At 33.9% G+C, this 18,807-nt stretch overlaps 1 protein-coding gene across 1 annotated transcript in view; it reads left to right on the top strand.

Annotated features, from left to right (window-relative positions):
* The window catches only part of LOC137406258 (uncharacterized), a 45,954-nt gene that overhangs the window by 9,656 nt on the left and 17,491 nt on the right, over nt 1-18,807 (top strand). Inside the window, exons 7-17 of the mRNA XM_068092797.1 lie at nt 86-253; nt 1,426-1,537; nt 2,117-2,243; nt 3,142-3,301; nt 3,703-3,840; nt 4,767-4,943; nt 5,451-5,590; nt 8,363-8,444; nt 9,373-9,528; nt 9,997-10,066; nt 13,165-13,301. Coding sequence (XP_067948898.1) covers nt 86-253; nt 1,426-1,537; nt 2,117-2,243; nt 3,142-3,301; nt 3,703-3,840; nt 4,767-4,943; nt 5,451-5,590; nt 8,363-8,444; nt 9,373-9,528; nt 9,997-10,066; nt 13,165-13,301 — 1,467 coding nt within the window. The remainder of the gene's footprint in view (nt 1-85; nt 254-1,425; nt 1,538-2,116; nt 2,244-3,141; nt 3,302-3,702; nt 3,841-4,766; nt 4,944-5,450; nt 5,591-8,362; nt 8,445-9,372; nt 9,529-9,996; nt 10,067-13,164; nt 13,302-18,807) is intronic.

Here is an 18,807-nt window from a genome sequence, read left to right as displayed (position 1 = left end):
AAAAGCTTCTACAGAGGGACACACCAAGTCCTCTTAAAAAGAACTTTATATACATATTTATGTTGTGAATTTGATGCTTTCACAGCTGCTGATGACAATGTAACAGTTGATATTTACCGCTCCTTCACCAACTCAACCACATCCGAGGTTCTCAATTTTACTGGAGACTTTTATCAGATAGCCACAAATGAGTCAGAAGTGATGCACATAATGACATCATCAGCAGCTCTAGTGGCTCAGTATGCGCAGTCATGTAAGCACTTGACAATAATGTACAATAATCTCTTCTCTCTGAATCGGAAAAACAAATCTAATCTAATTTTCTTACTTAATAACAAATGTGTATAGTTTTATATAATAGTTAAAAGTTAGAAAACTGTAAAAATGATGCTCATCTGATGTGTCTCGAGAACGGCTCAAGTTGCTTGGTTTAATCTGCCAACTTTATGGTCACTCTCTCGTTTGGTTTATTGCTCACCATGAAGCGCTTTTTACTACTTAACATGCATATCTAGCAAGAATTTTACAGCTTGCTATTCTTTCACACTAAAAGTACTTGAATATAAAGAAAAAGTTCTCAATATACTATTGACAGAATAAATTATAGTAGAATTTAAAATATGTGTACCACTTCACTGTTAGTCAATCACCACGAATTTGTTTTAAGCAAATATAAATCCGCTTTTATGGTTGATAACTTCAGAAGCATATATAGGCTATAATTATATCGCTATATATAATAATACTATATATAATTATATTAAAATATTAAAATATATTTTAAAATTATCTGTTCTTCCTCAAAAATTTACAGACAGCACATTTTATAAACATGTTTCAACCTGAAAAGGTTTTATCTTTTTAACTAAATGATTTGTTTGCATAACAGAGTATGCAAACAATTTTTTTATTTCTATGATAAAAATTCTGGTTATTTCTTTGTGAGCTGTTTTTTGGAATTTACTTTGAGACAGCAGCAAACCACAGCTTTGGGTTTAAATGTTTCAAAGCTGTATTTAATTCTAGACTAACTTTATATTTAGTATCCTAGCAGTCCAGTGTGACTTAATAAGTTGTCAGAAGTACCAATAAAGCACAGAGAATAAGTACATTTCCAATAATTTTAATATTCTGGAAGGTAAACAATTAGCACCAGTAGGAGTGTACTGTGCGACAAATGGTAATATCGCAGGTTGAAATCCATTGTGAAGCAATTTTTTTTCTAATTTTCAACTGTAATTTCAAATGGACAAATTGATTCGGCTCTTATTATAGTAAAAGCTGTTGCTTCATTTTTTATATTTACTGTTGTTAAACATATTGATATATATCACGTATTCAGCTATTGTAACAATATCTAATTTAAACCTGCCTACTCATAAAACAGTTGAAGAAACAAAATCACAGTTTTGTAATATATTTTAGCCGGAATTGATGGAGCCCTTTCAGACCCCATGATGGCATTGGTACCTCCTCATGAGCAGTATGGTAATTTTTACAGCTTCACCACTCCAACCGGCGTCAGCGCTCCTTACAAGTAGGTTGCTGGACTCAATAAAGTACTTGGCAGTCTTCTGGTAAACAATAAAATTACATATAAATTAAAAAGTCAGAAAAAACTTCTTTTTTGATAATTGTAGTAAAGTTAGTGTTTTTTGCTTGCTTTAAAAACTCACTAAAGAGTCATTAGATGTACCATTTACTGGCTCAGATACTTGTAGCAAAATAGTACATCTCAGACACTGACATGTGTCTGATATGCTGACACCATTAATTTGATGAATTAGAGTTGGTCTACGATGTTTGTGCCCTCCAAATGTGGCTCGTATATTATTGGCTAAATCTTTTTTAGTGATTAACACAATAAAACAGTTACATCTGCAAGGAAAGCGCGATGTCAGCTGATCATCATTATGCCTTACATTACTTGGCTGTGTACGCATCTTTTAAGGATGTGGCTTAAAACACGTTTGAAGAACTTTTAACATATTTTTGATTGCAACTCTCAATGTTAAAAAAGAATTTTTCTGTACTAATTCAACACTACTGAATGCTAAACATATTCCACATCTTCTTTGCATCTAGGTCATTAAGAACCATTTATGTTTTTGTCTAGGAACTATGTAAACATCATCATCAAAAGTACAGAGACCTCTGAAATCTATTTGGATGATATTAGGTTGAACCTTACATTCTCTGACCTTGGCCTGACACCTGGAGACACTTTCTACAATGAATCTTGGGTAACCCTAAACTGAAGCTTTTAATGTTCAAGTTTTTGTCTGTCTTAATTTTCAAAATGGAGGCAACAATAACCCATAAATTTAAATATGCTGTAGTCATGATATCTGCATCGGTATTAAGAACAAGTATCTAGGTTGGTATCAGCTGATATCATTTTAGAAAAAAATGGAACTTTAGATACTTCAGCTAAGATACAAACAGCCTCTCAGCTAAGCACACTAACAAATGTAACAGACTAAAAGATTTATCACTTAGACATGAGTATCTAATGAGTTATCTTTGGCAAAATAATTTTATTCATACCTGAGCAATGCAGCTGATAAAATCGGCAAGCGGTTTTTTTATTTTGTTAGCATGTAAATAATATCAGTTGTGTTTTTCTTTTATAATGATGAAAATCATAACAATCAATTACAAACTAAGATGATGTGATGTTTTTTTATGAGCATTAGCAAATTAATTAAAATTACGTTTTTTTTTCTTGAACACTCGCAAATAGATAGTTGAATGTTATCGCTATAATTTCTGTAATGACAAACCACTCGACCATCCAACACAAAAGATCTGCATCGATATCTAAATCAAGTTAGTTTTCACGTAAGATTGATGGATTAGCTCAGTGTGTCGGGGCAGTTCAGATCAAAATGGTGCTGACTTATTCAGAGAGCTGATTATTCCCTTTTACTTTAAACTTGTTATAGTTGCAACAATCTACAAAAAGTGGTAAACGTTTAAAATGAATGTTTAGATTTAGACATAAACCTTCCATAAAAAACCAACATGTAACTCAATCCATTCCTCAAGGCTTTCTCTAACAACCTGACTATTTAAATAATAAAACGGTGCCCACCCCAATCACTACGGCTACTCTAAAAAATTTTCTGACTCCACTTGCAGGTGCAAGATAATTGGACGCCTATAGGGACCACAGGCTACTCTGCTAGGACTATTGCTGTGGTGCATGGTACCCACAGTATTTACCACAGCAACCCCACAGTAACATTCTATGCCATGATGTATGGACAAGTGATATATGAATCCTATGGATTTCCCGCAGGTGAGAACAATTCCTTTCAATATCTGTAATTAAATGAGACATAGCCAAACAGACTAAATATTGTTCTAAAGTTTTAAAAGCAACTGAAACCTACTGGGATGCTATAAAAATATTTGCAGCTCACACATCTGCTTATTAAGTTATACACTAATCTAACAGACTAATTGCTTAAGACACTTCACACCAGGCAGCAAACAAAAAATCTTGAGAATATGGCGAGAAATTGTGAATTATGATAGTTTAAATTTTGAAGTGTTTTTCTTAAAAACCTTTTTGAAATATAAAAAATCTTTAAGAGTAAAACAACATTTTTTTTATCAAAATTGTTGTTTATATGCCATGTAAATATTAGCTGGCATGTTGGACCGATTTGTAAAAATACAAAAAAGCACTTGTGGCAGGCACAAGGCTGGCTAGCATTGGAGCTTACTGTAAAGAATCTAGCAGCGTTAGCAATGATGGCTTGGACAACGACTGTGATGGATCGATTGATGAGGAACTTCTGAATGGCATAGACGATGATGGAGATGGAATGATAGGTAAACACTTTAGCCACATCTTTATCTTCTGAAAGAAAACATGGAATTCATAAGACGCTTTGGAGATGTTACAATGTAAACCTTTTATTTTAGTTGGAAAGATTTAAAATACTGCATTGAAAAATGTTTTAAAGTAGTAAAGTGTAAGCTATTTAAAGCTGCGCCGTGTTGAACAAAAAAGCTATTTACAGAGACTTGTGCTACTTTATAAACCAATAAAAGATAAAATTATGTTACATTTAGTTTGAAAATTTTAGATGAAGATACATCAGGAAATGCTATTTATTCTGTGGACACAACAACCTTATCAAAGTCAACTACTACAACTACTACAGTTGCCTTAACCACTACACCAACTCCAGCTATTTCAACCACTACTTCAACCACCACATCTGCTCCAACTACTACTACAACCACTACACCTGCTCCAACTACTACTACAACCACTACACCTGCTCCAACAACTACTTCAACCACCACATCTGCTCCAACTACTACTTCAACCACCACATCTGCTCCAACTACTACTACAACCACTACACCTGCTCCAACTACTACTACAACTACTACACTTGCTCCAACTACTACTACAACCACTACACCTGCTCCAACTACTACTACAACTACTACACCTGCTCCAACTACTACTACAACTTCTACACTTGCTCCAACTACTACTACAACCACTACACTTGCTCCAACTACTACTACAACCACTACACTTGCTTCAACAACTACTACAACCACTACACCTGCTCCAACTACCACTACAACTACAACAACTGCTCCAACTACTACTACAACTACTATATTTCCTCCAACCACTGCTACAATCATCACACCTGCTCCAACTACCACCACAACCACTGCATCTGCTCCAGTCATTACTAAAACCATTGCTGATTATCCCACTACCATTACCGCAGTTCTCAACACCACGGCTTCTCGACCTGCTGCTTTAACCACTCCTACTTCAAACTCTACTAACACTACTAGCACCATGATCATCGAGGTTACCGACTCACCATCTACTTCAGCTGTTGTAACTGATAGCACTGTTGAGCAGAGTAGCATGCCGTATTTAACTCCTGCTGCAACCACAGGTAGGAAAATTACTCACATACATACCTCCCTATTTGCTTCGTTTATGTGTCACACCTTTAGCTACTAACTTTTGTAAAATAGCCAAGAATATTTGCTGTTGGTTTTATAACTGAACTTTTTATTTGCTTGCATCTGGATAGGTACACTTGTATAAAATATTTCTTTATATTTTTACAGTAATTACTTAGAAAATATTGGTAATAGCTTTACAAATATAGTTCGATGTTTTTTCCACCAAATTTCAGTGAAGTGATTGTCTGTCAGATTAAACACCACTCTGCATTGTGACTCAGCTGAGAGAAATTTCAGGTCTGATGCTCTTTGGGTTACCATCAATGTAATCCATGGTAGTGCCTTTAATGCTAACTGAACCCCACCTGCTGTTTGGAGATCATACACTCTCTACTTCTATGTCGTTACTACTCTTATCTATTCTAATCTAGAAAATGTGAAATCTAATCGAAGGTTATCTTCTCATGTGCTACTAACATTAATGGCTGCGCTAGGTTCCAAACAGATGCCAGAAGCGGAAAAGCAACAGATGATAATAATAGCATCAGTAGCAGGTGGTGTTGGCTCTTTGGCTTTAATTGCTATTGCAACTGCGTGCTGCTGTTGGTGCTGTGGTGCTGCCGCCAGAAGACGGGTAATCTATATCATTTTTATATTATTATTATTATTATTATATTACTTCTAACAACTTTCTACCATTGTCTTGCTCAACAATTTAATCATTTGATTGACCTGACAAATTTTGGCCAATATTATTTTAACAATTTTTTACGATCATTTTTAGGAATCGGCCTCATCCTAATCATTTCAAAATATTCATACAAACTTCAATACGTTTTGGTATGCTGCTTCTTACTTGCACTGACAGCAACTTTATAAACACACTTGAAAACAAATATTTTAGACCCGCAACATCCTTTTACACTAAATCTGCAGTTGCCAGCAAAATAAACCTAGTAAAATGTACAAAAATGTCGACTACTTGCTGGCACATTCCTCATCATATTTTTCCTAAAACTGAGCATAATTTTTTATTGACAAAATACCCTCCACATTTTTATAAAAAAGCTTTCAACTTTAAGCTTTACTTGGTTGTTTGTGTATAAATTAATGTCTCAACTGCAAGGAACTGCAATGAACAGAGTTGGCTATGTCCTGATATCTAATAAAACAAATACTGATTAGCTTCTGTCATGGTAACATAATCATGCAGTTAAGTTAGGCTATAAAAACCATAGCTGATGTTCATCTATCACTATGTTTCCATGATGCGCAGTGCTTCGGAGTTGCGCTATCTCCGAATCATTGAAACGGCGTCTTCGCACTGAAATCACTGCGCACTGATCAGTGCGAAGCCAGTGCAAATTCGCAGCAAGGAAACAGCGACTGCGCAGTGGCTGCGCATAGCTCTCATGCCGTGGAGACAGATTTTACGATGGCCATAAACTAGTACAAAGGTTGTCCTGCTAATCTTGTTTTTTTTTCACTATTCTCCCGATCATCTTTCACCTAAATTTAATTATAGTCTGCATTCACGAGGATGATGAGGTGATTACTTTCCTGGACTTTGTTATCGATGCCAACACTTTTCGAAAAATAGGTGGCAAGTCCTAAATTAACGTTTAAATAATATATTACTTAAAAATATTTATTAAAAATATATTACTATGTAAAAAGTGTGTTAAGGTTTGTAATACCTTGTGGATATGTATTGTAAATAAAAGTATAATGACGACAGAATAATAAAAAAGACTGTTTATGACGTTCGGTATCCGTGATCGATTCTATTGACGACAGAATAATAAAAAAGACTGTTTATGACGTTCGGTATCCGTGATCGATTCGATTTCTCCATCAGGCGATTCGATTTATACAATTTCTCTTCTCTGGCTAATTTGGGGTATTTGCTGAAAACCACTGCGCAGCATGGAAACGTACAATCCCCTCGACTTCGGAGGGGGCTGCTTCGCAGTACTGCGCACCATGGAAACATAGTGTATGAAATACTATAAAAAAGCTTGAAGTAATAAATATCTGATGATAAATATATCGACAATTTTGCTGATGCATGCTGCTTTTTTTTAAATTTCAGCAATTCCGTGTTACAGCTGATAACATTATTAAATATCATCCAATGTTAGAATGATGAGTAAATCAATAGCTATTTCATTTCACCTGGCCAGCAATGTGAAAACATTAGAACTTAGAAAAAATTAGGGGACATTAGAGAGATTATTACTTTGCTGATATGTGCAGTTGTAATAAACTTTATCGACTTCCAACCTTGACCTTCAACTACAACATCACCGTAAAGTCTAAAAACAAATGCAAGTAATTATTATAAAAGTTAAAAACTAGTTGAATGAGTAGCAACATCAGCAGGTTTGCACAGCCATAGGCAGCCATGGGCAGCCATAGGCAGCCATAGGCAGCCATAGGCAGCCATAGGCAAAAGAAAGACTGAAGGAACAAAAACATGCAAAGTAAAATATAACGTAAAAGTTCATAGCTAGTATCATGATAAATAACTTTAAGAAATCGTGTAACAAGAATTATTTCAGTAATTAAATACATGATCGGCTGCAAGTAGACTGGTTCACCTTGACTGAGCAAGCTAACCGAGTGTCCAGCCTGCTAAAACAGAGTTCTCATGTCAACGACCAGCCCTGAAATCACATATTATTGGCTAACAAGTAACAGACCCACCTCCACCAGCCAATCACACGATAACAACATCGATGGCCTAGCAAACCGTAAGCCGTCACACGTTTAGCACAACCTCCCTCAAGATCACTGTATATTGGAAACGATGATGCAATGCAATTGATGAATAAGGGGAAAGATAACTCCTATGGTTGAGTCTATGAGAAATGAGCATAATAGTACATAATCTTTACAACCTGTTTCCATAGACAGTTAACACAATAATAAGTTAGGAGAAGTTATGACTATTTCATTTATGATATCTTCATTTCTGACCATATTCAAAGCAGATATAGTGCAAAACTAACATATATGTTAGTTTTGCTCTATATCTGCTTTGAGTATGCTCAGAAAAGGAGATACTATAAGTGAAATAGTCATAACTTCTCCTAACTTATTATAAAAACATCGCTGGTAAAAAGAGCAAAGGCTTTTTGAAATGAAAAATTATCTAATGCTATTAAAACTGTGATCTGTATCCTATGTAGATTTGACTAATAACCTGTAGGTGTTTTTAAGATTCTTAACCCAATCTAACACTTCACAGCTCATTTAAAATGTTTTAAATTTTAATTCCAAATGCCAGGAGTGAACAACTCTGCAATGGCTATCTTAACAAGACAATAAAGCGCATGTTACTTCCAAACTCCTGTCAAACAACCAGACATTAGACTTTTTACTCGCTGTTTTTTTTCTCCTGAAGAGAGAGTCCAAGGAAGAGTTAGGTATACCCATTGATGAACTTGGACGACCCATTGGATTCATTCCTATTTTTACCACTGCAGGTAAGTTTTGTTAGTATGACCTATAGAAATTGGTTTGTGTATGACTAGCACACGAGTAGTACACTATATTTTGATCACTGAAAATCATAATTTCTTAAAACACAACTGCGCGACTTTCTTAATAGCTTTCTGGTTCCTTAAGTGTAGAAGATAGACATTTCCAGTGCAGCTGAATCGTCAAAGATTTAATTCCAAACCTCTCAGTGTTTCAATAGAATTACCGTAAGTGTTTTATCTTTATTGGTGCACATTTAGATGCAACCACTAAATTTCTTAAACTCTGCTGACAATTGAGAAGTGCCTGTGGCAATAAAATGTTAAATAATGTATTTTCAGATCTTTATAAACTATTTAATGCTTTAAATTTATGATAACTTAACAATTGTCATATGAAAATTCATTTTTCCGATATTGAAAATATTTTATAGAATTTATTTGTGGAACATCAATAGATTAGATACCAAATAGTGCCAGTCACATAAAGTAGAAAAGCGCATTTGGGGATAACTCTAAATTTGTGTCTAAACTCTGGATTAAACAAATGCAACTCTGGATTAAACCCTATTCTACATCCAACTAGCACCCTTGCAGTTCTGAGTACCATGGGAGATTGTCATGGGTAATAGTAATGTGCACAGTTATTCTTAAATGCGGAAAGGTTGTTGATCGGTGCACACAGTGCTTAACTTCAAATCTGATGAACCAGGTTCAAATCCCGAGCGATGCAATATTTTTTCTAACGCTCTTAGCATGATTTCAGACAAACGGACAAACAAACATGGCTGTTATTATGGTAAAGAGTGGTGTACTCAAATCTATAATTTTTTTCGAGATTTTGTTGTATTTATCTATTTAATTAAGGTGTGAATAAGGAATCTACAAACTTTCATAAAGTATTTTCAGTGAAGTAGCCTAATTATTTTGGCAGCATGGGATGACAGCGGAGCAGTGACCCTCACTAGTGTGAAAGATTTGCCAGCCATACATTCAGGACTGCTGACTCCTATTCAGAGACTTAGACCAGACACTGTTAGCTTGTATGCACCTGGTCCGAGTCAGGGACCCTCGACTTCTCCAAATCTTTGTAAGCAGAACTGCTATATGATATTACTACTTTTTTGGATAAAATTAAGCATATAAATAGAAAATAAGTTTATGTTGCCATATAAGTTAGTCCAACAATTGTGAGTGCCACTGTTTCTCTGCAGCTTACTAGAGAATAGTTCTGTTGCCGATATTCAAGTTATAAGATGCCTATCGCCAACAAAGAGAACAATTTTAAAACCATGCTATAGATCATAGCCTGTGGGCAATGCTGACAAGAGCCAGCTTATGTTGCCAAAAAAGTAAAGCAGAAAACACCATTAAGCAGTTATTGTGACAAAGACAAGCGACTGTAGAGGCAGAATTATGGCTAAAAATATATAATTAAAAAATAAATATATACTATATTTTGCTACCTAAAATATGCCTGGTGTGAAGTGCTAAATACAAAGTCTATCAATAATCAGATATCGAAAATGCTGGCCATATTTCTTGTTATATATTGTAGCTCTTAGAGTTCCTGGAGTACGAACGAACACAGTAACACCAGAAGCTGTTGAAAATGAATGGATAGCATGGTAAAGGGGAGCCAGTCATGGTGTTTCTGGCTATACAAACACTGAAACTCTAACTGTACTGAATATTTAACTATTACAACAAACTGTTAGCTGTCATTCGTGAAACCCAACATAACATTTATCTTCATATAATATTCTCAATCCAGCTGTTTTTCCAACTGCCGCTCACTAAGTATCTCTTAATGTTATTGCGTTTTAAAAGATTCCATAGAGTTATATGCAGAGTGTGCATAAAAACCTGCAGAAAATGTAGTCAGACCCACAGAATGTAATTGAAGTTTTTCTACTTTTATTTAGCTTGATTGAGTATATTATATGAGAACTCACCATTGAAACAGTCTACAAGTATTTTTCAAGTAAATCTTTTAAAAGATCGTTTTTGAAGGTGAAATTATCATTTTTTTCCCTTAATATAATGTACTTTGAATTAGGCTTTCTTTGTCAGAAGCAATTCCCAACCAACTCACAAAAAAATCTTTATTGTACATATTTTAGCTTTATAACTTGCAGTGGTTACTGATAATTTACAGTTTTCCATTTAGAACAAAATCTTGCAAAACGTTGCAAAAAAAGCAGTTACAGTTTTTTATATAAGTGTCTAAATATTTTTATTTGATGTTTTAATGAAGTTTGAAAAATGGGCATATTAACTTTGCACTTTCCTTTTTTCTTTTGCACTCCTTAAACTATATTTGCTTCTTGCCATTTAGATCTGTTGCAAAATATAGCTGTTTATCTGAAAAATTCTTTAAAATTGTTGTTAATTTTTTTCTTTCATCTGATTTGTTGGTATATTTATTTAAATTATTCAGCTAAAAGCAGTTACTGCTACTGCTACTGTTACTGCTTGGCTTATAACAAAGACATTTCTCTCCTAGTATATATTTGTATGAAAGTTCCTTCTAGCAATATTTCAACACTGTCTACGAACACCGTTAAATATCTGCAAATTTAGCAAAGAAACATGCAGGTTGATAAGTTTCCTGGCATTTAAATTACTAAAGTACAAGAAAAACAACTAAATGGATTGGTGTGATTGTAAGATAATTTCACAGAGAACTGATACACTGAGACTGTACTCTGGGCAGAGCCAGCACTGAATATACAGTCAAACCTTATATGTTCTTCATATACTGAGCAGATATTCATGTAAGTCTATTACTGTATGTTTTTTAAATTGTTCAGCAGCTAAAAACCTAATAATAAAAATTTCAAGTACTGGCAGATAGCATTAAAACAAATGTATTATATAAAGATATTAAAAATCTTCAATTTTGGAGCTTTTGCTTAACTCCTTGACAAATCTCGGTTCTTTTTTCGCTTCAGACCTCTGTGATCAGTTGAGTCTCACTTGCTGTATCTGAGAACCTTTTTAGATTGTTGGAGTTGCTCATCTAACAGTTTGATAAAATGCTACATATAACACAGGAGTGCTATACGTATTAGCACTCCTGTGTTAGGTTGCACTGGGTACAAAATATGCAGTCTCTATTTTCTCAGTTAAAAAGCAGAAAATAACAGCTATAGTTGAAAAAACTAATAATTGCTCGAAGGTCAGGTATGCTTTTGTTTTTTTTGCGGCCAATGGCAACCGTCGTTTCTGTAGAAAGCCAAAATCCGCGAGATAGAAACTAATAAACTCATATCTTGTTTATTAATCAAAATAATTTCTCTCTTTTTCTTCTTTTAGGTTTATCAGATGATTTTGAGGGTCAAAGGTGTTTAAGAGGTGTTTAATTTAAAAAACATTTCTATTTGCAAAATGAAATTATTGCCAATAAAGTTCTATATAAGAGACCTGGTGAAGGCTGTCACAATCATTTTGCACTTTAACATTTCATAACTGTGACTGGAAAACAGCGAACCGCATTACTGCTGTCACAATGATGGTTACAGAGTGATCTCGCTGGGCAAAATTTGGAGACAGATTTATGCATTTTCATTTTTCTGTTTTATTTATTTTGTGTGTATTTCATCGCTGCGAGTTACTGAAGCTGTGAAAGCTGAACAGCCAAGTACCAAGGGATGCAAGTACTGTGGTTGCTTTTACAAAAACTAATTTTCAGCGGCCTTTGTAAATAGGGTAAGAAATGAGAAGTTCATTTGATGTTAACGTAAAATGAAAAATAAATAAACGAATGGTTAGACTATGGCCTAAAATTTTTTTGACTTCAGAAGTCCTTTTGGTGTACAATAGTTGAACTTCTCACGAAATTTTCAACAAATTATGTTTTGGTTCCAATATATAAAAACAATTCAGCAATTTGACTCAGTTTCAATTGAATTTTGAATGCTTCAAACACCGTATTGAAACACTATTTCGAAAAATTTGTAAATAAATCAGAATGCTTTTATGCATAGACTAAATGCATAACAACTTTATGTAAGACCAATTCAACCATGGTAACAACGCATATGAACAATTCTTATGCTATATGAGTATATAAAGAAGCAAATAGATGAACAGACAGAAAATTACTGTTGCTAATATCTATGCACAGGTAGAAAACACTTAGTAACAAGGTATGTTAAAGTTCATTTATTTAGGTTTTCATTGGTTCAACAGCATAAATTACTTTTATTCACTCTGATTTTGCCATTGGTATCACTAAGATGCCATTTCGGCTGGCTCGCTACTCCACTTTATGAGCGATAACAACTATTTGCTAAACCAAAGTAAACTTTGATTATGTTTGCATAAATTCTATTTACATTAGAAATCCAATAGATTAATTAAATATACATGTATTAGGTAGGCAAATATTTGTTAAGAGAGCCATCGGGAGTTACCAGTCAATGCATTGTCTAAGTACACAAAGGAATTAGTGCTGACAGAAATTTTTGGCACTTCTTTCATACTTAGCCTAACATATTATGACATGACATTTAGTTAATGGCCTTGACCAAAGGTTAGTTTATAATGTAAAGGAAATTAACCAATCTTTTGCTGTAGCAAACACACCCAAGAATAACTCGCAAAAAAATTACATTTGCCAAGTTTACATTTGCATATACAAAATTCACTACCAAATATACACAGAAAAGGTACAAATATGTTTCTGCCTTGTTTTCTGCGCATGTCCGTCTTTTATCTGTAGCTGGCAGAGCAGTCTCCGCCTCTTTATACTGGAATTCCAAATCCGCCTATTGTTAGTCAATCAGAGAAACTGCCTCATTTATCGGCCAAGCGTCCTGGCCGAGCTGGTCTTAGGCAATCTGACTTGTTCCAACCACAGTATTAAAAAATTAAAAGAGCTTGTAAATCAAGGGCTAATATAGTGGCCAAGTCTGTTAGCATATTTTCTTATTTTATTTACCTGAAATAAAAAGTTCTGTAAATCATATTTGGAGTGATTATGCCTTGCTTATGCTACAACTTGTCATTAGGAATATAACAGGATGGGAGCAGTTTTACTCTGCTCCCATCCTGCTCCGCTAAGTAAATATTTGCTGACAACAATCATTTAATCTATATAGTAGCAGCACCCAGTCAATACTGAAAATACACACATAGCTTGTGAAGTACGTAACACACTTACTATTAAGTCAATAAACGGATTCTTAATGTTACATTTTGTTTTACATTTAGATAAAATTGTTAGTTTTGTGATGCTTTCAAATTTTTACATAGTTTTTAAACCCAATAAACTTTTGGCTTTATTTGCTGGAACATATAGCCATTTAAAACTTATTTACCTCCTCCATTTGCTTTGCTAACAAATTAATAGACAAATATTTTGTTTGATTAGCTATATTAAAAATGTACTACATATGAAATTTTATTTAAGCTTGAAACCTAAAACAATATATTTTCCATATATTGTGCTAAATCATCATATATTTGAGATTAAATTTAGCGGCTCTCAAAGAGCTGTAGAACAGAGAATTTGCTCACCAAAACTGCATGACCGCTAGTTGGTAATTTGGCAAGCTTAGGTTATCAGGTAAAGTATACAGAGCTTTGATTACCTGAGAAATGATTCAGTGGTCCATTTATCAGTAAACCGTGAGAATTCTATAAACTAAATAAAATATTGGTTACTTCATGGTAATGTGAGCGAGTAGTGAAACAGAGGATAAGAAAATTCAACAAATAGAAACGCGCAAAACACTAATATGATTAGTTATATTTGGTAGTTTGTCATGACATAATTGCATTCTTAACGCAGACTCTAATAAGCATTTGCAACTTATTTTTATTCTAGATCACCGTGAAAGGAATGGAGATCATTGAAGCAATAGCTAAATATCTTTATCCAAATGATTTAATTTCAAAGTTTTCTATGATGAGCAGCAAATAGTCAGCATGTAGTCTTCATGCTTAGACATTTAACAGCAAGCACAAACTTCGGTTTCATTTCAAAAACTTTATAGTTGCTGCAAGTTTTGAAAAAGGCATTAAATAAAATGACAAGCATTTTGAAAATACTACACATTTTGCTGCAAAGAATGGTTTCTTGTCAAATTAACACCACAGTAAGAGTTACGTTAAAGTCTTTTGGCTGTGTAAGCGTGCAATGCAGATAGTTGAAGCATAAGGAAAGAGATCATTTGAAAGATTAAAAAAAATCAGAGATCAACTGTTTTATTTTCACTCTTTTTTGACATTTTTTTTGCTTGAACAGTGTTTTGGTTCTCATCCAAGATGCAGAGCAGCTGATGCTTAGTGGTATGTCTGAACTACAAATAGTGGGTCGAGGTTTAATTTTCAAAAAGGCCACTGGTGGTTACAAGAATGACATCAAACCTTAAGTCGCTCTCTAGAACTGGGTATGCCTCCAGTCTTTGAGGTTCCCTTGCCTCTAGACTTTGACAAGTTCAGCCAAAATTGCAAAGACATCGTGTGACAATACTCTTCACAATGTGCACAGTCTCTGTTTGCAGTAAAATAAGCAGACATTGTTGATCTTCGAGAAATTGCTCAAATACAAAATATATTACTTTTTTATGCAATTTATCATTGAGTAACAAATATACATCTTTAGTATAATTGTAGGGTAGTTGCTCAAACTAGAGAAACTTTTACTATAATAAGAACAGTGTCCGTCCATTCTTCTGTTTGTCTAAAGCTGTGCCAAGAGTGTTAGAAAAAAGATTCTACCACACGAGAATTGAACCCGATATTTGAATTCTTAGCTAAGCAAGCTACCGGCTGCTCCACTCCACCACCTTTTAGCTTCTACAGATAATTGTGCGCATAGTTATTACACCTGATGATCTCTCACAGCACACTAGACTATCAGGGTACTAGTAATAATAATAACAACCATCTTGTTACATAGTGGAATAATTGTGTACATAGTTATTACACAATGATCTCTCACAGCACACTAGACTACCAGGGTACTAGTATTAATAATAACAACCAACTTGTTACATAGTGAAATAATTGTACACATAGTTATTACACGTGATGATCTCTCACAGTACACTAGACTATCAGGGTACTAGTATTAATAATAACAACCATCTTGTTACATAGTGGAATAATTGTGCACATAGTTATTACACATGATGATCTTTCACAGCACACGAGACTACCAGGGTACTAGTATTAATAATAACAACCATCTTGTTACATTGTGGAATAATTGTACACATAGTTATTACACGTGATGATCTCTCACAGTACATTAGACTACCAGGGTACTAGTATTAATAATAACAACCATCTTGTTACATAGTGGAATAATTGTACACATAGTTATTACACATGATGATCTCTCACAGTACATTAGACTACCAGGGTACTAGTATTAATAATAACTACCATCTTGTTACATAGTGGAATAATTGTACACATAATTATTACACATGATGATCTCTCACAGTACACTAGACTATCAGGGTACTAGTATTAATAATAACAACCATCTTGTTACATAGTGGAATAATTGTGTACATAGTTATTACACATGGTGATCTCTCACAACACACTAGACTACCACGGTACGAGTATTAATAATAACAACCATCTTGTTACATAGTGGAATAATTGTGTGCACATAGTTATTACACATGATGATCTTTCACAGCACACTAGACTACCAGGGTACTAGTATTAATAATAACAACCATCTTGTTACATAGTGGAATAATTGTACACATAGTTATTACACGTGATGATCTCTCACAGTACATTAGACTACTAGGGTACTAGTATTAATAATAACAACCATCTTGTTACATTGTGAAATAATTGTGTACATAGTTATTACACAATGATCTCTCACAGCACACTAGACTACCAGGGTACTAGTATTAATAATAACAACCATCTTGTTACATAGTGGAATAATTGTACACATAATTATTACACATGATGATCTCTCACAGCACACTAGACTATCAGGGTACTAGTATTAATAATAACAACCATCTTGTTACATAGTGGAATAGTTGTGCACATAGTTATTACACATGATGATCTTTCACAGCACACGAGACTACCAGGGTACTAGTATTAATAATAACAACCATCTTGTTACATTGTGGAATAATTGTACACATAGTTATTACACGTGATGATCTCTCACAGTACATTAGACTACCAGGGTACTAGTATTAATAATAACAACCATCTTGTTACATAGTGGAATAATTGTGTACATAGTTATTACAGATGATGATCTCTCACAGTACATTAGACTACCAGGGTACTAGTATTAATAATAACAACCATCTTGTTACATAGTGGAATAATTGTGTACATAGTTATTACAGATGATGATCTCTCACAGTACATTAGACTACCAGGGTACTAGTATTAATAATAACAACCATCTTGTTACATAGTGGAATAATTGTGTACATAGTTATTACAGATGATGATCTCTCACAGTACATTAGACTACCAGGGTACTAGTATTAATAATAACAACCAACTTGTTACATAGTGAAATAATTGTACACATAGTTATTACACATGATGATCTCTCACAGTACATTAGACTACCAGGGTACTAGTATTAATAATAACAACCATCTTGTTACATAGTGGAATAATTGTACACATAGTTATTACACGTGATGATCTCTGACAGTACATTAGACTACCAGGGTACTAGTATTAATAATAACAACCATCTTGTTACATTGTGAAATAATTGTGTACATAGTTATTACACAATGATCTCTCACAGCACACTAGACTACCAGGGTACTAGTATTAATAATAACAACCATCTTGTTACATTGTGGAATAATTGTACACATAGTTATTACACATGATGATCTCTCACAGTACATTAGACTACCAGGGTACTAGTATTAATAATAACAACCATCTTGTTACATTGTGAAATAATTATGTACATAGTTATTACACAATGATCTCTTACAGCACACTAGACTACCAGGGTACTAGTATTAATAATAACAACCATCTTACTACATTGTGAAATAATTGTGTACATAGTTATTACACATAATGATCTCTCACAGTACATTAGACTACCAGGTTACTAGTATTAATAATAACAACCATCTTGTTACATAGTGGAATAATTGTGTACATAGTTATTACACAATGATCTCTCACAGCACACGAGACTACCAGGGTACTAGTATTAATAATAACAACCATCTTGTTACATTGTGGAATAATTGTACACATAGTTATTACACGTGATGATCTCTCACAGTACATTAGACTACCAGGGTACTAGTATTAATAATAACAACCATCTTGTTACATAGTGGAATAATTGTACACATAGTTATTACACATGATGATCTCTCACAGTACATTAGACTACCAGGGTACTAGTATTAATAATAACAACCATCTTGTTACATAGTGGAATAATTGTACACATAATTATTACACATGATGATCTCTCACAGCACACTAGACTATCAGGGTACTAGTATTAATAATAACAACCATCTTGTTACATAGCGGAATAATTGTGTACATAGTTATTACACATGGTGATCTCTCACAACACACTAGACTACCACGGTACGAGTATTAATAATAACAACCATCTTGTTACATAGTGGAATAATTGTACACATAGTTATTACACATGATGATCTCTCACAGTACATTAGACTACCAGTGTACTAGTATTAATAATAACAACCATCTTGTTACATAGTGGAATAATTGTATACATAGTTATTACACCTGATGATCTCTCATAGAACACTAGACTACCAGGGTACTAGTATTAATAATAACAACCATCTTGTTACATTGTGAAATAATTGTGTACATAGTTATTACACAATGATCTCTCACAGCACACTAGACTACCAGGGTACTAGTATTAATAATAAAAACCATCTTACTACATTGTGAAATAATTGTGTACATAGTTATTACACATAATGATCTCTCACAGTACATTAGACTACCAGGGTACTAGTATTAATAATAACAACCATCTTGTTACATAGTGGAATAATTGTGTACATAGTTATTACACAATGATCTATCACAGCACACGAGACTACCAGGGTACTAGTATTAATAATAACAACCATCTTGTTACATTGTGGAATAATTGTACACATAGTTATTACACGTGATGATCTCTGACAGTACATTAGACTACCAGGGTACTAGTATTAATAATAACAACCATCTTGTTACATAGTGGAATAATTGTGTACACGTAGTTATTACACATGATGATCTCTCACAGTACATTAGACTACCAGGGTACTAGTATTAATAATAACAACCATCTTGTTACATTGTGAAATAATTGTGTACATAGTTATTACACATGATG

The sequence above is a fragment of the Watersipora subatra genome, chromosome 10 (assembly GCF_963576615.1).
Source record: "Watersipora subatra chromosome 10, tzWatSuba1.1, whole genome shotgun sequence".
In the NCBI taxonomy this organism is placed as follows: domain Eukaryota; kingdom Metazoa; phylum Bryozoa; class Gymnolaemata; order Cheilostomatida; family Watersiporidae; genus Watersipora; species Watersipora subatra.
Note: the sequence above shows the minus strand (reverse complement) of the source record. Positions and strands in the feature narration are given on the sequence as shown.